Source organism: Podarcis gaigeae (genome assembly GCF_964106915.1).
Source record: "Podarcis gaigeae genome assembly, chromosome: 8".
NCBI lineage: Eukaryota > Metazoa > Chordata > Lepidosauria > Squamata > Lacertidae > Podarcis > Podarcis gaigeae.
The window spans coordinates 9337903-9358351 of record NC_139684.1 but is presented as its reverse complement, the minus strand read 5'-3'; the positions used below and the strand labels follow the sequence as shown (position 1 = coordinate 9358351).

The 20449-nt window shown below is 48.6% G+C and overlaps 1 protein-coding gene and 1 long non-coding RNA gene across 2 annotated transcripts in view; one reads left to right on the top strand and one right to left on the bottom strand.

Moving 5' to 3' along the window:
• LOC310849765 overlaps positions 1–20449 on the top strand; it is a 320102-nt gene that overhangs the window by 285778 nt on the left and 13875 nt on the right. The gene's annotated exons all lie outside the window — the stretch shown is intronic.
• Positions 1–20449, bottom strand: part of PTPN11 (protein tyrosine phosphatase non-receptor type 11) — a 34923-nt gene that overhangs the window by 2483 nt on the left and 11991 nt on the right. The window contains exons 5-16 of the mRNA XM_083750225.1: positions 19171–19287; positions 18102–18215; positions 16755–16851; positions 14944–15023; positions 13022–13180; positions 12209–12340; positions 9265–9419; positions 8683–8750; positions 6475–6626; positions 6084–6196; positions 3245–3348; positions 44–1308 (exon numbers count right to left, since the gene is read on the bottom strand). Of these exons, the coding sequence (XP_083606351.1) occupies positions 3276–3348; positions 6084–6196; positions 6475–6626; positions 8683–8750; positions 9265–9419; positions 12209–12340; positions 13022–13180; positions 14944–15023; positions 16755–16851; positions 18102–18215; positions 19171–19287 (1260 nt within the window). The 3' untranslated portion in view covers positions 44–1308; positions 3245–3275. The remainder of the gene's footprint in view (positions 1–43; positions 1309–3244; positions 3349–6083; positions 6197–6474; positions 6627–8682; positions 8751–9264; positions 9420–12208; positions 12341–13021; positions 13181–14943; positions 15024–16754; positions 16852–18101; positions 18216–19170; positions 19288–20449) is intronic.

Below are 20449 nucleotides of genomic sequence, written 5' to 3'. Positions count from 1 at the left end.
GTTGTAGTCCAGAAACAGCTGGAGGCCCAAGGTTGGGGAACACTGAGAAGCTGAACGCCACTCCATTGACGGGGGCGGGGGACGGACTACACCAGCTGGGGAGAGATGGTTTTGGAGCTGGGAGGCAGGAGGGGAAAGGCACTTTGAAATAAAAGGCAGAATGTTAACCACAGAACATCTACGCTAATGCTAATGCTAATGCTAAGACATTTTGGAAACCAGATCTTCCTCCGCCCTCACAAGGGAACGTGAAGCAAGAGCTCCCCTTTCACACGGCCGAGGCGACATTCAGGGAAACGCAACTGCTGAAGATCCAACCGCTTGCCCCTCTTAAGGAGAGAGGGCGGATAACACCAGAACAACCCCAGTGGGTCATTCCTGTCAGTTTAGTTCAGTGTCCTGCTTTTAACACACCACCTGGGATGCTCACAGGCAGGGCAGTAAAGGAGATTGCTCCCCAGACGAGCCTCGGATAAAGAGGCTGGGCTGCTTACTCCAGAACGCCACCAACATTGTGACCACAGAATCAGAGTTTAGCTACCACTCCCCCCCCCCTCTCTCTCTCTCTCTCTCTTCCCCCCAACCACCCAAACCAAAACACTCAGAATTCAGCAGCAACCATCTTAACAGTTGCCCAGGAGGCTCTAAGAAACAAACTAGTTTTCTCTGGTGCAAACCATGCATCATTGGCAGTTCTAGAGAAGCAACGTCGTTTCCAAGAAAGACAGACACCTTGAGGACTAAAGTCTTGAACAAATTAACTGATCAACGTGCCGTGTTCCAGAACGGTCACTGGCTCCTCACTAGAAGCAGGGCCAAGAGTAAGGGGGCAGAAGGGGAGGAACAAATGTCTAATTAGCACAACTGACACACACACACCTCCAACAACGAAAAAAGTATTAGTTTATCACCTGACGTGCTACTTGATTTCTTTTTTAAGTATAAGAAACGGATTTTCCTTTAAAAAAAATATATATCTAATTGGAAACAGGTTTAAAACCTCAGCATCTAGGAGAGAGAGAGAGAAAAATGTTCAAGTACAACAGAGTATTGGTCTACACTGGAGGCAAAAGAACCGCAAGTTGAATGGAAACAAAACAAAATCAGGGACTGTAGAAATCAGACAATGTTGAGAAAAGGCATTAGGAGTTTCTCCGAAAGATAGTCTTAAGTTCCGCTTATTACTGAAGGGTTAAAAACACCATAAATAAGAGGCTCTATGCAGCTGTCAAAGTCCACTCCTCTTCATGGGACGCTTCTCAAGTCACTTGGCTTCACTTTCTTAGAAAAGAAAATGGTATTTCAGTTCTGTAAAGGGAGAAAAGAAGAAAGAGCCTTTAAACATATGCTCAGGCTCATCGCCGTTCTTCAATTCAGAGGGGAATCACACGCAATAGGAGAGGAACTAGAAGTGGGTCCCAAGTGGCTGACTGGAACTCAAATTTGGGAACCAGGAAGGTGAAACGGGGATGGAGTATTGGACTGAGCCTGGACAGACCCAGATTCAAATCTGCACAGCCACAAAGCATGCTGGGTCATCTTGGACCAATCTCTCTCGCCCTAACTTACCCCACAAAGTTGTTGTGAAGATAGGAGATACAGTGGTGCCCCGCAAGACGAACGCCTCACAAGACGGAAAACCCGCAAGACGAAAGGGTTTTCCGTTTTGGAGGCGCTTCGCAAAACAAATTTCCCTATGGGCTTGCTTCGCAAGATGAAAATGTCTTGCGAGTTCCTGCGGGTTTTTTCCCCCTTCCCCCCCTTTCCAAAGCCGCTAAGCCGCTTATCAGCTGATCCGCTGATAAGCCGCTTAACAGCTGATCGCTAAAAGCTGCTAAACCGCTAATAGCGCTAATCCGCTAAGCTGTCAATGGGCTTGCTTCGCAAGACGAAAAAACCGCTATACGAACAGCCTCACGGAACGGATTAATTTCGTCTTGCGAGGCACCACTGTACTGCCCTGAGAATAGGGAAGGTAGAATCGCACACATGCTGAACTACCTCATGCCTTTCTCCACAACAGACAGAGAGGGCGCTATAACAGGGGATTGGGGACTGCAACTCCCATACTGCCCTGACCAAAGGTCATGGATGATGGAAGTTGCATTTCCAGCATCATCTAGGTGGCCACTCCTGTCCTGGAGCTGCCTGAGCTTTGCAGCTTTAAGGACTGCCACGCTAATCTATGGAGAACCTGCTTCATCTTGAGCCAGATCAATGGCCCACCTCAATAATAATAATAATAATAATAATAATAATAATAATAATAATGGTACCGCTGCCCATACGGGCCAGTCTTGACAGACTCTAGGGTTGTGCGCTCATCTCACTCTAGAGGCCGGGAGCTGGCGCCGTCCGCAGACACTTCCGGGTCACATGGCCAGTGTGACATCGCTGCTCTGGCGAGCCTGCACCAGCGCAGCACACGGAAACACCGTTTACCTTCCCACTATAAAGCGGTACCTATTTATCTACTTGCACTTTAAGGGTGCTTTCGAACTGCTAGGTGGGCAGGAGCTGGGACCGAACGGCGGGAGCTCACCCCACCGCGGAGATTCGAACCGCTGATCATACGATCGGCAAGTCCTAGGCACTGTGGTTTTACCCACAGCGCCACCCATGTCCCCTAATAATAATAATAATAATAATAATAATAATAATAATTTATACCTCGCCCATCTGGCTGGGCTTCCCCAGCCACTCTGGGCAGCTTCCAACCAAATATTAAAATACAGTAATACATCAAACATTAAAAGTTTCCCTAAGCAGGGCTGCCTTCAGATGTCTTTTAAAGAGAAGATAGCTGCTTATTTCCTTCACATCTGAAGGGAGGGCATTCCACAGGGCAGGCGCCACTACTGAGAAGGCCCTGCCTGGTTCCGTGTAACTTGGCTTCTCGCAGTGAGGGAACCGCCGAAAGGCCCTCAGAGCTGGACCTCAGTGTCCGGGCAGAACAATGGGGGTGGAGACGCTCCTTCAGATATACTGGACCGAGGCCTTTTAGGGCTTTAAAGGTCAGCACCAACACTTTGAATTGTGCTCAGACACGAAAGACTAGCAACATGTCTTAATGGGTGCCAGCTGGAAGTCGTTCCCAGCCCTGCTCCCAAGGTTCTTTCACTGGAGCACGTGAGAAGTGAATCTGGAAATGCAAGGCTGTAGTTTGCTTGCAGCCTGCACACACCTGATCCCCATTAACGTGCAACCCTCTGCTAAGCCCCGCCACAACCCGAGTCGGACTTGCCTTCCTCACAAGGAACGCTGCTCGTTTCATCTCATCTGAAGCTTTTCTGCTGCTGCATCAGACCAACGTTTTCATAGACTCTCATGGCATTGTCTTCCCTCATCCTGGAGGGAGAAGCAAAGGGGTTTTAAAATCCACTGGAAACAGAGAAGAAACACAAAGACAAGGTTTCCGCTGATGCTGTTTCCATTTGTTTGCTGGATGGCTGGGTCACTCAGAACAGACTTCCCCAATCGGATCCTCTCTAAATGTTTTGGACCACACCTCCAATGAGCCATGCTGGCTGGCGCTGATGGGAATCATGGTGCAAAACATCTGGAAGGCTCCAGGCACAGAAGAAATGTGCTTTATGTTTCCTAAAGCAAGAAAAGCAGGGTTTAAGCTCAGTAAAAAAACTACCGTATTTTTCGCACCATAGGACGCACCGGACAATAGGATGCACCTTGTTTTAGAGGGGGGAGAACAAGAAAAAAAAAATCTCTCCCTCTCTGCCCAGCGCCCCTTCAGTGAAGCGGCAGGAGGCACTGCACAGAGAGGGGGAGAATTTCCCCCCTCTTGTTTTCCCCCTCTAAAACAAGGTGCCATTTAAGGTGCGTTCAGACGCCTTCAGGCAGCTACCTTGGAAGCCTGGAGAGCGAGAGGGGTCGGTGCGCACCGACCCCTCTCGCTCTCCAGGCTTCAGGTTCCTTTCGACCTGCTCTTTGGGGCTGGCGGGGGGAAGCCCACCACCAGCCCCAATGAGCAGGTCGGGGAGCAGCGGAAAGGTGTGCGACTATAGAGGCTCCTGCCATAGCCTCATGTCACCTCTCCAGCCGGGAGAGGGTCGTGGGGGGGGGGGCTTCTTTAGCCCTGAGCGCCCTCTCGGGGCTGGAGAGCCTTCCAGGTAAGATTCTGTTTCCAAGGTCTTCCTCAGGTGTTAACACCTCAAAGGCCGTATATTTGCAGTTTTCACAACTGGGAGGACTTCATCTTCCACTGCTCTGGGCTTATCCATGCGAAAGAAGGCCCAGGAGTGCACTGGAAGCAAAACTGCAGGAGGTGGGCTTTATTCACATGGAAAGATTTGGCAAGGCTTCTCTTACACTGTATCTAGAGCAAACCTTTTGGAGCTAAAGAAGCCCCCAGAGACCCTCTCCCGGCTGGAGAGATGGCGCGCGGCTATAGAGGCTCCTGCCATAGCCGCATGTCAGCTCTCCAGCTGGGAGAGGGTCGCGGGGGGAGCCCCGTGCGTGCTCTCCCAGCTGGAGAGGTGGCGCGCAGCTATAGAGGCTCCTGCCATAGCTACGTGTAACCTCTCCAGCTGGGAGAGGGTAAGCGGGGCTTCTTTAGCCCCGCGCACGCTCTCCCGGCTGGAGAGGTTGCGTGTGGCTATAGAGGCTCCTGCCATAGCCGCGCGTCACCTCTCCAGCCAGCAGAGGGTCGCGGGGCTATGCTGTCTTCGCTCCATAGGATGCACACACATTCCCCCTTCATTTTTGAAGGGGAAAAAGTGCGTCCTATGGTGCGAAAAATACGGTATAAACTTTGCATTTATTTGGTTTTTTTAAAAGCCTGCAGAGACACAGAAAATCTTTCTGTGATGAGACCATTTGTTTGCAAACTTTTCAAGGCTGAAGCACAGGTGTGGGTGGGTGTTTCCCCGCCCCTTTACATTATAGCTCCAAAAGGTTTGCTCTACATACAGTGTAAGAGAAGCCTTGCCAAATCTTTCCATGTGAATAAAGCCACAGTGCCTAGGCATTTGGGTAACAAGGAAAGGCAGCCTCTTAATGGTGCACAAGGACAGGAATGACCCAGGGGAGTCCACCTCCTGCATTTTTGCTTCCAGTGCAATCCTGGGCCTTCCTTCGCATGGATAAGCCCAGAGCAGTGGAAGATGAAGTCCTCCCAGTTGTGAAAACTGCAAATATACGGCCTTTGAGGTGTTAACACCTGAGGAAGACCTTGGAAACAGAATCTTACCTGGAAGGCTGCCTATTTTTCATCTGCTTAGATGAAAAACTTAAATAATAATAATAATACAGTGGTGCCTCGCAAGACGAAATTAATTCGTTCCGTGAGGCTCTTCGTATAGTGGTTTTTTCGTCTTGCAAAGCAAGCCCATTGGCAGCTTAGCGGATTAGCGCTATTAGCGGTTTAGCGGCTTTTAGCGATCAGCTGTTAAGCGGCTTATCAGCGGATCAGCTGATAAGCGGCTTAGCGGCTTAGGAAAAGCAGGGGAAAGGGGAAAAAACCCGAAGGAACTCGCAAGACTTTTTCGTCTTGCGAAGCAAGCCCATAGGGAAATTCGTTTTGCGAAGCGCCTCCAAAACGGAAAACCCTTTCATCTAGCGGGTTTTCCGTCTTGCGAGGCATTCGTCTTGCAGGGCACCACTGTAATAATAATAATAATACTGTAATAATAAAATAATAATAATAATAAATAATATATTGGTTCCTTGTAAACCTTGCTGAAATTTACACTTTGCAATTGCAATGGTATTTTGCCATCCTTTGTTGGATGTTCCTTCTCCTCATTAATATACAGTCGTACCTTGAAAGTCGAATGGAATCCGTTCCGGAAGTCCATTCGACTTCCAAAACGTTTGGAAACCAAGGCGCAGCTTTCAATTGCAGGAAGCCACGTCGGACATTCGGGTTTCCAAGACCGTTTGCAAAACGGAACAGTCACTTCCAGGTCTGCAGAGTTCGGGAGCCAAAACGTCGCAAGGCGTTGAACTTCCAAGGTACGACTGTATCACTGTCACAGTCGTGTTGCTTGCCTTTGCATCTGGGGGCTGTGATGTCAAACTTTGCCCTTGCATGTGATCTTGGAGAGGGAAGGAGATCATCTACTTACTCGGGGCAGGTCGGAGTTGGAGTACAGGGTGGGAGAGGACTCTGGTCTCCACTGGCCTGGTCTGCTAAAGAATATTTAATGTTTGTATACTCGTGGCCTTTTCTCTTACTCTTCTGAAAAGGAGAGAGACAGAGAGCACATGGAGGCAAGGGAGGTCACTTATTTATCATATTAGCTTTATTATTAATTAAATTTACCAGTTCCTTTTTTTTTTACCAAGGTAACTAAAATACACTTACAATACGTAAACCAACAAACACAGATGCTAAAACCAGAATACAAAGGAAAATCTGAAAGACTATCCTATTTCTAAAAGGGAAGACTGGAACTTCCCGCCCACTGGGCCCTTAGCCAAAGTGGCCCCGCTTCAAAGCCCGACATGAGGCATTACCTGCTCCTCCTCGATCCGACGCTGTAGCGTTTCGATGTAGTGCTGCACCGCCATGTAAATGAACCGGTACTGGGCCTCCGTCTGCACCATCCCTGACCGCTGGGACCGCACCATTTGGATGGTTTTCGGGACGTCAATGTCACAGTCGACGCCTGGAGTGCAGGGAGTAAAAAAGGATCAGCAGGACAGGGATGCCCAGGCAGGACCTGAGAGAAAACCCTTCCAGCCCCACTCATCCCGGCTGAAGTCACACCTAAGCTCCCAAGCCAGCAGCAGCTTATGCTGCAGCGAAATAACTTCCACTTCTGCACTGATGTCCGAAGTTCCTGAAGAGCAGCAATCTAGGCTGGGCAGCGTGGGAGTGAGGAGGCAAAGATGGCCTTGCTGGGTTAGACCAAGGACCCACCAAGCCCTGCACCCTCTTCTCCACGGTGACCAACCAGAAAAGGCCTCGAGGAAGTGCCTCTAGGACTTGGGTCTCAAGAAGAGAGTGCTCCTGGGCCTGGAGGCTCCATTTCGTTCTAATTTCATTTGTTTGTAGGCTCCATTTGAAGCAGTTGCAGCACCGTATTTTGCACTCCATAAGACGCACCCGACCATAAGACGCACCTAGTTTTAGAGGAGGAGAACAGGAAAAAAACATTTTCTCTCCCTCTCTGCTCAGCGCCTCTCCAGCAAAGTGGGAGGAGAAATGGAAGGGGCTCTGTTTCTTCTCCCGCTTCGCTGAAGGGACCCTGCACAGCTTTCCCTCTCTGCGCAGCGCCCCTTCAGCAAAGAGGCAGGAGACGCGGAGCCCCTTCCATTTCTTCTCCCGCTTCGCTGAAGGGGTGCTGAGCAGAGAGGGAAAGCTGCGCAGCGCCTCTCCAGCGAAGCCAGGAGAGAAGAGGGATCGATCCTTCTTGTTCTCCTGGCTTCAGCGAACACAATGCAAAGCCTCCTGAGCACAGCCCAGGAGGCTTCGGGTGGCTATCCCTGAAGCCAGGTGCGCACCGATCCCTTTTACTCTCCTGGCTTCAGCGAAAGCTGCGCAGCCTGCATTCACTCCATAAGACGCACGCACATTTCCCCTTACAGTGGTACCTCGGGCTACCTACGCTTCAGGTTACATACGCTTCAGGTTACAGACTCCGCTAACCCAGAAATAGTACCTCGGGTTAAGAACTTTGCTTCAGGATGAGAACAGAAATCGTGCTTCTGGTGGCGCGGCAGCAGCGGGAGGCCCCATTAGCTAAAGTGGTGCTTCAGGTTAAGAACAGTTTCAGGTAAGAACGGAGCTCCAGAACGAATTAAGTACTTAACCCAAGGTACCACTGTACTTTTTAGGAGGGGAAAGGTGTGTCTTATAGAGAGAAAAATACGGTAAGTGGAACTGCGAAGAATCTGGACAATGGAGGATTCAGGGCAGATAAAAGGAAGTCCTTTCTTATGCAGGGCATAGTTAATCTCTGGAACTCAATCCCACAGGAGGCAGTGATGGCCACTAACCTGAGTGGCATTAAAAGAGGACAGGAGAAATTCATGGAGGAGAAGGGCTATTGGTGGCTACCAGCCAGGATGGCTGTGCTCTGCTTTCGTGGCCCATCAGCCCTTGCCGCCAGAAAGCCCATGCTCCCATCTGCCTCAGCATAATAATAATAATAATAATAATAAATAAAAAAAAATTTTATTTATATCCCGCCCTCCCCAGCCGAAGCCGGGCTCAAGGCGGCTAACGACAATCAAATAATCAGTCAAATAATCACACATTCTAAAAATATTTCATTATAAAAATTAATTAAAATCAAATTGATGGCAACCGATTAAGCAAAATTCTGTGCAGGTTGCCAGAGGAGGGAGTCAGGCTGCGCCCTGACCAAAGGCCTGGTGGAACAGCTCTGTCTTGCAGGCCCTGCGGAAAGATGTCAGGTCCCGCAGGGCCCTAGTCTCTTGTGACAGAGCGTTCCACCAGATTGGAGCCGCAGCCGAGAAGGCCCTGGCTCTAGTTGAGGCCAGCCTAACCTCTCTGAGGCCTGGGACCTTGAGGATGTTATTATTTGCAGACCGTAGGTTTCTCTGTGGGGCATACCAGGAGAGGCGGTCCCGTAGGTACGAGGGTCCTAGGCCGTATAGGGCTTTAAAGGTTAAAACCAGCACCTTGGTTGGCTGGGACTGATGGAAATTGTAACCCACCAGGCAGGTGAAGGCTGACACAAAAGCAGAGAGACTCACCTTTCTCTCTGATTATGTCAATGAGAATATCTATCACAATGAATGTTCCGGTCCGGCCGATTCCAGCACTAGGAAGGGGGGGGAGAGGAAAAACACAGACACACAACTTATATTTCTGCTTCTTTTGGCTTTGAAAAATGTTGCGCTTAGGAGCAAAGGCATAGCCCAGGGGTCAGCAACCTTTTTCAGCCGTGGGCCAGTCCACCGTCTCTCAGACCTTGTGGTGGGCCAGACTATATTTTGAAGGGTAAAAATGAACGAATTCCTATGCCCCACAAATAACCCAGAGATGCATTTTAAATAAAAGGACACATTCTACTCATGTAAAAACACCAGGCAGGCCCCACAAATAACCCAGAGGTGCATTTTAAATAAAAGAACACATTCTACTCATGTAAAAACACCAGGCAGGCCCCACAAATAACCCAGGGATGCATTTTAAATAAAAGGACACATTCCACTCATGTAAAAACACGCTGATTCCCGAACCATCTGCGGGCCGGATTTAGAAGGTGATTGGGCCAAATCCAGCCCACAGGCCTTAGGCTGCCTACCCTGGCAGAGCCCAAGCATCACGGGTACCTGCAATGGACCACGACTGGGCCAGCATCCGAGATGTTTTCTTGCTTGTGATGAACCTCTTCTAAGAAATCTAGAACTCCTCCAGGATCACTGGGGACTCCATGGTCAGGCCAGGTTCTGAAGTGATACTGCCAGACTGTTCGTTCGGTGTTGCCCTGGAGAGACGGCACCCAAATATCTTTCCCTGCCTTTTAAGGAGCACTTTGGGGGTGGGGGAGATGAGAAGGAGTCATCTCAACAGCAGCACCCCAGTTACAGAAGAAGCCCCTCCCTCAGGAGATCAGATTGCCCCCCCCCAACATTACATGCATTCCTGGCAAACCAAGGCCTGTTTTCAGAGGAGAGATTCAAGACAGATGGAAGAAAGTCCTTCCTCCCACGTTGCATGAACTACGAAACTCACTCCCACAAGAAGCAGCAATGGCCGAAACTTGGGGGGCTTTAAAAGGAAACTGGACCAATTCATGGAGGAGAGGGCTCTCAATGGCGACTATCCCCGATGACTATGCTCGGCCTTCATGTTTGATGAAGGAGCATCTCCAACCCCATCGTTCTGCCCGGATGCTGAGGTCCCGTTCCAAGGGCCTTCTGGCGGTTCCCACACTGCGAGAAGCAATGCTACAGGGAACCAGGCAGAAGGCCTTCTCGGTAGTGGCACCCGCCCTGTGGAACACCCTCCGATCAGATGTCAAAGAAAAAAACAACTACCGTATTTTTGCTCTATAAGACGCACCAGACCATAAGACGCACCTAGTTTTTGGAGGAGGAAAACAAGAAAAAAAATATTCTGAATCTCAGAAGCCAGAACAACAAGAGGGATCGCTGCGCAGCGAAAGCAGCGATCCCTCTTGCTGTTCTGGCTTCTGGGATAGCTGCGCAGCCTGCATTCACTCCATAAGTCGCACAGACATTTCCCCTTAATTTTTAGAAGGGAAAAAGCGAGTCTTATAGAGCAAAAAATACGGTACCTGACGTTTAGAAGACATCTGAAGGCAGCCCTGTTCAGGGAAGTTTTTAACGTGTAACATTTTGATGTATTTTTAATCCTTGTTGGAAGCCGCCCAGAGTGGCTGGGAAAATTATTATTATTATTATTATTATTATTATTATTATTATTATTATTCTGAATGCCAGTTGCTGGAAGCCACAGCAGGGAACAGGACTCTTGAGCTGGAGTCCTGCTTTCCGGTTTCCTACAAGCATCTAGCTAGGTACTTTGAGAACAGGACTCAGGGGCGGCACATTCCATTTTGATGCATGAGGCGAAACAGGAAGTGCCGCCCCATGCTGGCATGTCACCCCACACTCCCTCGGGGCACCCCCTTATCTGCCAATACCGCCTCCGAGCTGCCCTCTCCACCGCTGTGGCACCGGCACAAATTTCAGGCGAGGAATCTCATCGAAATCTCGCGAGATCTCTCACGCTTTGTGAGATCTCGCCGGAAATCGGCGCTGGCTTCTCTGCTTGTCGTAGAGTCAGCAGGGCTTGTGGGGACACCCATGGGACCCCCACATTGGGAGATTCATCTGCCTATGGCAGTTGCTTCACCCCACTTCATGGGGGGGGGAACTATCCCTGGTTGGACTGGAGGGCCACTGGTTCTTCCTATGTTCTTATGGCAGTGTCTCAGACCTACCTAACACACACAAATTCACATTTTCCCTTTCTTTTGCTTTCTTCTTTTTATATAAAAAGAGAAAGCTTGGGGCATGAAAGACCTTGCTCCCTTGCTAAATGAAGCCTCAAATTATTGTTATTTCTATAGTCACATCTGTGCAGTTGCAGCTTTTCCCAGTCTGGTGCACTGTCGATATTTTTAGGCTCCATCATCCCTAGCCGTTGGCCATGCTGACTGGAGAGGATATGAGTCCAACAATATGTGGAGCGCACCTGAATGAGGAAGGCCATATTATCAGTTGTTGATCCTATGGCATTCATGCACCTGTGGGGCCTTCAGAGGAGCAGAAGCACAGAGAGAGAGAGAGAGAGAGAGAGAGAGAGGGAGGGAGGGAGAATCCCTTGCTTGGAGCATCTCACAATCCAGTTTTCAATAGGAGGGGGAGACGAATGAGCAGGCAGAAAGGGAGGGACAATATGGGCATCCATAGGATAGCCTGAGTCCATGCACTGGTAACCTCAAGGCTGGATTACTGCAATGTGGTCTGTGTGGGGCTGCCCTTGCAGTCTGGTGTGGAAGCTCCAGCTGGTACAGGATACAGCAGGCAGACTGCTGATGTGACGCCCTTGCTAAAGCATCTGGGCTGACTGCCCATCTACTGCTGAGCTAGGTTCAAGGTCCTTGCATTACCGTATTTTTCCGTGTATAAGACTAGGTTTTCCCCCTTAAAAATAATGTCCAAAATTAGGGGGCGTCTTATACATGGATAGTGCTGAGGGTGGATTTTCTTAAATCTGAGTCCCCCAAAATAGGGGGCGTCTTATACATGAGGGCGTCTTATAGACGGAAAAATACAGTAATTTACAGAGCCCTGAACAACTTAGCTCCAGGCTACCTTATATCCCAGTTCAATCACTAAGATCATCTTCAGGAGCACTGTTGATCGTTCCCCAAGTTGGAGAGGCTTCTTTTATGTCATTGGCCCAGTTCTGTGGAACTCCCTGCCAATGGAGATTCAGCAAGCACTTCCTGGGTCAACTTTTAAACAACTGCTAAAGACTTTTCTATTCTGCCAGGCCTTTGCAGGCAGTTAAGGATTTCCAACCGTTAGCTGACTTCGGATTTTATCATTTTTATATGGTTTGGGTTTTTGTACTATTGGTACAAACTGCTCTGATTTTTTTTTTTTTAATGATTAGCCGTATGTAAACAAATAAACATTTACGGGACAGAAGCGGGCTCTTCTTTAGGTCTGGCTGCTACCACATTTGAAGAATACGAGCCAGAGGCTGGCCAGAACTAAAGAAATAACTTCACAGACTTACCTGCCCAACCTTTGAAAGCTTGAGTTCCCGTAACGTGTAATCATGAGCCGCACTCTCTTTGACATTTCGGACGCGCATCACACCGTATTCCTTTAGGGCGTGTTCATCTGGCCAGTATTTTACGCACTTGCTCTGGAAAACAAGACAGGGTGATGGTGGGCTGCTGGGTTCGTCAATGACAGCCTACTGAAGTTCTCCGTATATTTTGGGCTACAACTCCCATCAGCCCCAGACTGTGAGACCATATGATGTGGAGGCTGATGAATCTCATAACAATAGCAAACTTACAGTGGTACCCCGCAAGACGAACGCCTCGGAAGACGAAAAACTCGCTAGACGAAGGAGGTTTTCGTTTTCTTAGCCGCTTCACAAGACGCATTTCCCTATGGGCTTGCTTTGCAAAACGAAGCTTGCCCCGCAAGCTCCGGGGATAGCGGGGAAGCGCAGCGCGTCTTCCCCTCTCTCCCCGGACCCTTTTGAACCAAGGGGCGGCAACGGGGAGAAGCGATTCTCCCCGCTGCCCCTTCCCTTGCTTTAAAACAGGTCCGGGGCGCGGCGCTTCCCCTCTGTCCCCGGACGGTCTCCATAGGAACGCATTGATTGATTTTCAATGCATTCCTATGGGAAACCGTGCTTCGCAAGACGAAAAACTTGCAATAAGAAAAAACTTGCGGAACAAATTAATTTCGTCTTGCGAGGCACCACTGTAGTTGGTCTCTAAGGTGCTACTGGAAGGATTTTTAAATTTTTGTTTTGATATGCTCAGAGGCTGATCAGCATTGCAAGATCCCCTGAGCGGGGTGGGCTCCTTACCTTTCCCCTCTCGACTTCTTTCGTCGTCATAACGATCACGCGCGAGTTCTCCTGGAACACCATCCTCCAGAAGTCGTTGACGGTGTTCTGCAAGCAGCCTTGGGTGGCAATGTAGCTCTTCTTGGGCTTTGCATTGTTGCACTTGGTTTCAAACTCCGGCTGCAAAATAAGAATCATAATTAAGTTATTGAAATACTATACAGTGGTACCTTTGGTTACATACGCTTCAGGTTACATACGCTTCAGGTTACAGACTCCGCTAACCCAGAAATAGTATCTCAGCTTAAGAACTTTGCTTCAGGATGAGAACAGAAATCGTGAAGCGTCAGCGCGGCGGCAGCAGGAGGCCCCATTAGCTAAAGTGGTGCTTCAGGTTAATAACAGTTTCAGGTTAAGTACGGACCTCTGGAAGAAATTAAGTACTTAACCCGAGGTACCACTGTATTGTCACTTGTACAACTTGTATACAGTGAGATTGCACACTGTTATAAGCCACTTGTCACCTAAAGGGTCGACAAGCAACTTACAGTGAAATATATATATACAGGCATGAATACATTATTTCATAGAAAATGGGGGGGGGGGTCATATAACATGGGCATGTTCAACAGGTCGATCACGATCTTCCGGTCAATTGCCTTGCATCCATGGACTTAGTCTCCCCTAAGAAAAGCTCAACAACTTTTGCTCCCCCCCCCCCAAAAAAAATGCTCACAAGTTTGCCTGGCAATGACAATGGGTAGATCGCAGACAGCATTTCAATACAGTGAGCAGATCGCAGTCTCTTAGGAGTTGATCCCCCACCTGTAGCAGTTCAGTCTAAAGAGAAGACTCCCTGGAAAAGACTCTGATGTTGGGAAAGATGGAGGGCACAAGGAGAAGGGGACGACAGAGGACGAGATGGTGAGACAGTGTTCTTGAAGCTACTAACATGAGTTTGACCAAACTGCAGGAGGCAGTGGAAGACAGGAGTGAGGAGATTTCACCCCTCCCATACCCAAGAATCTCCTGATGATCTCCTGATGGTCTCTGCTGACTCTCCAGAGAGGAGGAGGCGTGTCCTGCTATCTACTTATTCTGCCTCAGCACCACATCAGTCTGTGTGTGTGAGAGAGTCAGTCAGTCAGTGTATCGGAGAGAGAGAGAGTGTTAGAGATCGTGTCTAGAGATAAGGTTGCTGCTAAGAGCAGCTGCAGACTCTCAGTGTAGCATTGATTTATGCTTAGAATATTCAGCTCTGTATATAGTTTTGTATCATAGTTGTAGTTATAGAATAAAAGGAAGATATTCTACAGAGCTGCTCTCCGAGTGGTTTATACTCTGCAAGACTCTGCAAAACTCTGCTGCGCAACGACTGTACTTTTGAGACAGTGAATCCGGTGCTCTCAGCTCTAAGCTGTGAGTCCACAGCACTGTGACCTGTTCCTGTGGGAAAGGAGGTCTCTGGCAGTGCTACCCAGCTTGCCTAGCCCAGTCGGGGTTGAGGTACATGAGTCCAGTTGGTGCACTGGCTCAAGGGCAATGCTGACAAGGAGTACCTGGCATGCTCTGGTCCACGGGGTCATGAAGAGTCGGACACGACTAAACAACAACAAAATTTTAACTTATCCCAGGATTGGCCCTCCCCTACCCACACCAGACAGGTAATAATGTTGTTGTTGTTGTTTAGTTGTTTAGTCATGTCCGACTCTTCGTGACCCCATGGACCAGAGCACGCCAGGCACTCCTGTCTTCCACTGCCTCCCGCAATTTCGTCAAACTCATGTTGGCAGCTTCGAGAACACTGTCCAACCAACAGGTAATAATGGGGTCCACTAACTATCTGGTAGGGTATGCTCCTCCAGACTCACCCCTCCCCTCAACAGTGAAGATTAAGTCTGCAAGTCTCCCAGAGGCAGGGGGGTCCCCACAAACACCCTTACCATGATAATATTGGCATTTATGTAATCAGAAACAGGCTCATTCGGATCACCGTCATGAAGGACAACTCTGGTATGGTCAACTGGAAGGAGGGAAGGGAAAAACAAAGACACCCCTTATTAAACAGCTACAACCAGCAATTGCTAAGTCAGATATTATTAGTCCACTGCTACCCAGCTGGTTGCCTTGGGTGAACCACAGTTGTGCCTGGGCTGCCAGGGAAAAAAGCATTACAGAAATTTATTCTCTGTGTTAGAGAGAACGTGAGCTGGAAATTTCTCTCCAGGCAAAATGAGCTAATTACACGGCAGATTTCATGCTAAGTTGAAAACCAGCCTTACCTATCACGGCTGGCTGAGGTTAGGTGGAATGGGAAAGCAGACAGGAGAAACTGCCTCATTTCTTTTCAATTTCTCCTTCCTTCTCCTACCTGCCTTCCCATCCGTACTCTAAGCCAGCCTGCGATGGCCAAATGTGATAGCCACACACATCCCTCCCAAAGTTACACTAGCCAGAACCTTGTTAGTGTGAGTCAACAGTCAGTGGTCTTATAAGCGCAGTGTTTCCCAACCTTGGGTCCCCAGCTGCTTTTGGACTACAACTCCCATCATCCCTAGCTAGCAGTACCAGTGGTCAGGAATGGTGGGAAATGTAGTCCGAAAACAGCTAGAGACCAAAGGTTGGGAAACACTGTTGTAAGGTACCAAAAGCTTTCTGGGAAATGATTTATAATGAATTGAAGAAAATGTTTAAAGTAACTTTTATTAAAGAACCAGAAGCTTTTCTTTTAGGGATAATCGGTACAGAGTTACCTAAAGACCCCAAAAAACCCCCACCCCACCCCTGTTTATGTATGCTACTACCGCAGCCAGGATCATTTATGCTCAGAGATGGAAAGAAGATTCTGCACCAACCAAATAGGAGTCACAGACTAAATTAATGGACTATGCAGAAATGGCAAAACTTTAGGGAGGAATAAGAAACCAGGAGAACCAAAAAGCTTTATCAAAGACCGGGAGAAATTTGTGGATTATCTGAAATGTTTTTGTACACATATGTTCATTAGCAGGATTAACTTAAAACCAAGCAGTTGAAATTCATGTGAAAGGAAAACCAGGGAGTAATTAATAATTGGCATAAGGAAGGAAATGCAGTGTTACAAATTTTAAAAATGTAAGAACCCGCAAAAGGGGTGGGGCTAGTAAAAAAAAAACATGTTTATTGGGAAAATATTGGATTTGTAAAACTTCTTTAAAAAACGGGGGGGGGGGGGGAGAGAAATATTTTTTAAAAAATATTTATGAGTCAACAGTCTAACAGTTTGGCCTTGTCAGCAGTCTGGCCACAGCATTCTGGACAAGCTGAAGTTTCCATGTACTTTTCAAAGGAAATGTTTGAACACTGTTCGGCTCAAACTTCCATTAACTCCAGCCAGCATGGCCAATGGCCAGTGATGGTGCGAGCTGAGAGCCCCAGCCACATGAGGAGGGAAACTCAGCCAGATGGGCGGGCTATAAATAATAATAATAAATAATAAATAATAAATAATAAATTATTATTATTATTATTATTATTATTATTATTATTATTATTATTATTACCAGGCTGAAGAGGGCTTGCCAAAGGCTCTCCAGAGTGGCATTGAAAGGGGTGTCTCCTGCTAGCAGAGACCCTTTTAACTGGAAGTGACAGTAACAGAAGGCTGTGCATTCTCACCAACAGACAGGAGAGCTCAAAGGTTAACCAGGTGAATCTTACTGGCCAGGAATCTCGGCTTTGAGGAAAAGGCAAGGACAGAGCATTTAGTACTCACAGGGCAAAATATTCTTATATCTGTTCTTGTTCTTGTTCTCCTGCCGCTGCCCCTCTTTACGGCTGTAGAGTAGTTTGCATTCTTGCTGCTGGAGAGTCTGAACAAAGAACAAGCAGGGGATCCAATCGATGTTGCAAAGTGTTTACCGCCTCCCCCACCAGCCCCAGTCCCGAATTTCACCAGGACGTGCCCACCCCACCCATCGTGGGCCAAAGACACAAAGGCAAGTGTCAAAGAAAGATGCCACTATGAATATCCCAGCGGGGATGAGGGTGGACCCTGCCTTGTAAGCAGCAGCTGGATAACCATGGCCGTGAACCGACGCTAAGCATTTTATAGAAATTCACGGATTCAGCCGCCCTGAGAACATTTCTGCCTAAAGGGTGGGATAAAAAGGTAAAGGGGACCCCCGACCATTAGGTCCAGTCGTGGCCGACTCTGGGGTTGTGGCGCTCATCTTGCTTTATTGGCCGAGGGAGCTGGCGTTCAGTTTCCTGGTCATGCGGCCAGCATGACTAAGCCGCTTCTGGCGAACCAGAGCAGCGCACGGAAACGCCGTTTACCTTCCCGCAAGAGCGGGACCTATTTATCTACTTCCACTTTGACGTGCTTTCGAACTGCTAGGTTGGCAGGAGCAGGGACTGAGCAACGGGAGCTCACCCCGTCGCGGGGATTCAAACCCCTGACCTTCTGATCAGCAAGCCCTAGGCTTGGTGGTTTAACCCACAGCGCCACCCACGTCCCTGGTTTTTTGGTCCTTTTTCGGTCACAGAAAACCAAAATGCCCAATGGGTCTCTCAAGCTGGGCAATAGCCACTGAGTCCTTAAGAAGAAGAACCCAGAGAAATCCATCGGTGCCATGGCTCCCTCTAGTGGTGCCGCAGCGATGCTATGGAAAGCTCTCACCTTTCCACCAACAAACCAGCAACCTCACCCAGAGGCAAAGAAAGTCTGGGAAGGCAAAGTTCGTTCCTCAGAAGCACCTAAACTCTAAGAGCAACTCACAACCATTGTTCCGAGTTGCATTGAGAGACTTAACATGCACAAGAAATGGGCTGCAGCCCAAGCGACAAGCTGGTAAGCTCAAATCAATATGCGAAATCCCAGATGCACGCAAAACAGCTCCACACTCGCCACACTTTTAGTTAAGAAGAGTCAATGGCTAGATCAGGCCAATGGCCCTTCTAGTCTAGCATCCTCTTCTCACGGTGGCCAACCAGTTGCCCCAATGGAAAACCCTCAAGCACGATTCAAACACAACAGTCCTTTTCCCTCCTGTGGTTTCCAGCAACTTGCATTTGGAAGCACTTACTGACTCTGACCATGGAGGAGGACGACACCGCTTACCTCGAATTCTTCCCAGAAGCCTTGTTTGACTTTGTCGGTGGTCTCTGCCAGCTTGCTCAGTTCTTTGACACGGCTCTCGATCTCTGCCGCATTGATGCGGGTGGTGTTGAGGGGCTGTGGAGGAAGAAAGAGAGGCAGGTGAGCATAGACGTTTTTGTGTATAGGCACCATCCCTGGGAGGGACGCGGGTGGCGCTGTGGGTTAAACCACAGAGCCTAGGACTTGCCGATCAGAAGGTTGGTGGTTCAAATCCCTGCAACGGGGTGAGTTCCCATTGCTTGGTCCCAGCTCCTGCCAACCTAGCAGTTCGAAAGCACATCAAAGTGCAAGTAGATAAATAGGTACCACTCCGGCGGGAAGGTAAACGGCATTTCCATGCGCTGCTCTGGTTCGCCAGACGCGGCTTAGTCATGCTGGCCACATGACCTGGAAGCTGTACGCCGGCTCCCTCGGCCAATAAAGCGAGATGAGCGCTGCAACCCCAGAGTCAGTCATGACTGGTCCTAATGGTCAGGGGTCCCTTTACCTTTACTTTACCATCCCTGGGACAGAGCCCCCATGTAAGATCCATTCATACTGTATGGAAAATGTTCATGCGCTCCAAATGATGCACCCATTTCCAAGAGTTTGGATTCAAGACCCATTCATCCAGGTTGGGAGCTGTAAGCAGAGTGTTTTTTGGGGAGGGGGGCATGGTGGCACCTGGCCCTTGCATTGACTTCCGAAGCGGTGACATTTATAGTCCTTTCTCCAAAGTCAAGATCAGGGCAACGAGGGGGGAAACATACATTTAGAAGAGCATGTTCTATGAATGTAAAAAACTAAGTTTCAACTGATACTGTGCTCTGAAAGGAGCCAGCCATCAAACGCCAGGGACTGAACCTGGGACCTTCTGCTTGCAAAGCAATGCCCTGCTGAGGATCTGAAGCCTGGAGAGGGAAAGGATCCACATAGAAGGGCTCACTCTGCAAACAAGAGCACACAGGCACACGCGCACACCAGGGCCATTGCAGAGGACTGGAGCCCATCCCTCTCCAAAATGCTCATTACCGGGAGCTTTTCTTCTCACCTGCTTCAGTTGAAGGACAGTCCCCAGGGTTTCCACCATGGGGTTCTTCTTGTAATGCTCCACAAGGTCTGTCAAGGAGTCAAATCTCTCCCCTCCGCCAACGTCGTACTTCATATCCTTGGAAGGAAAGGAGAAGAGACAGGCGCTAGTTAGCTATGCACGCGGGTGCCCGGTATTTGCATAATTTATTCTAGGCCAGTCACTTTTAGAAATTATTTTCCATCTATCAAGAAAATCAATTCAGGCTGCATAAATCTGCATATGACTAAAACCCCAGCCTCAGCACACACCAAAAAGCACATTTTTTATTCTTTCAAGATGCCGTCTTAGGAGGAGGATTTCTCTTTCTCTTTCCTTTTATCTTCATTATTCTTTCTTTCTTTCTCTTTTGTTTTCCTTGGTCTCCTCTGCTCTAGGTCTTTATTGGGATTATACAGACACAAAGGTGATGGATGGTCAGTGAAGGAGACTGGGTGAAAGATCTCCCAGGGAGGGAGGCTCAGAGAAGAAAGAAAAACTCCCAGGTGAAAGCTGCGAGGATCCACCCTTTCTGTGTGAGACAAGAACGAAGACCTACCTTCGAGAGAGGACTCTTTTCTTTTCTTTAGCTGTTTTTATTTAGATTACCTTGTTTTTGATTGTCTTGTATTACAAAAAAAAAACTTTAATAAAAAATGGGGGGGGGGGATACAGTAAAAAAATCCTCCACTACAGTCAAACCTCGGTTGTCAAACGTAATCCATTCTGGAAGACCGTGCGACTTCCAAAACATTCAGCAACCAAGGTTGGCTGCAAGAGCTTCTTGCATTCAAAGAGAAGCTGTGTCGGACGTTCGGGTTCTGAAAAACGTTTAAAAACCAGAACACTTAGATCTGGGTTTTCGACATTCGGGAGCCGAAACGTTCCAAAACAGAGGCATTCGGGAACCAAGATTTGACTGCAATTAGATGCAGAGAGGGACGTGGGTGGCGCTGTGGGTTAAACCACATAACCTAGGACTTGCCAATCAGAAGGTCGGCGGTTCGAATCCCTGCGACAGGGTGAGCTCCCGTTGCTCAGTCCAGCTCCTGCCAACCTAGCAGTTTGAAAGCACGTCAAAGTGCAAGTAGATAAATAGGTACCGCTCCAGCGGGAAGGTAAACGGCGTTTCCGTGCTCTGCTCTGGTTCGCCAGAAGCGGCTTAGTCATGCTTGCCACATGACCCAGAAGCTGTACGCCGGCTCAGGGGGCCCTTCACCTTTACCTAGATGCAGAGAACCAGAATGCAAACTTTCCACCT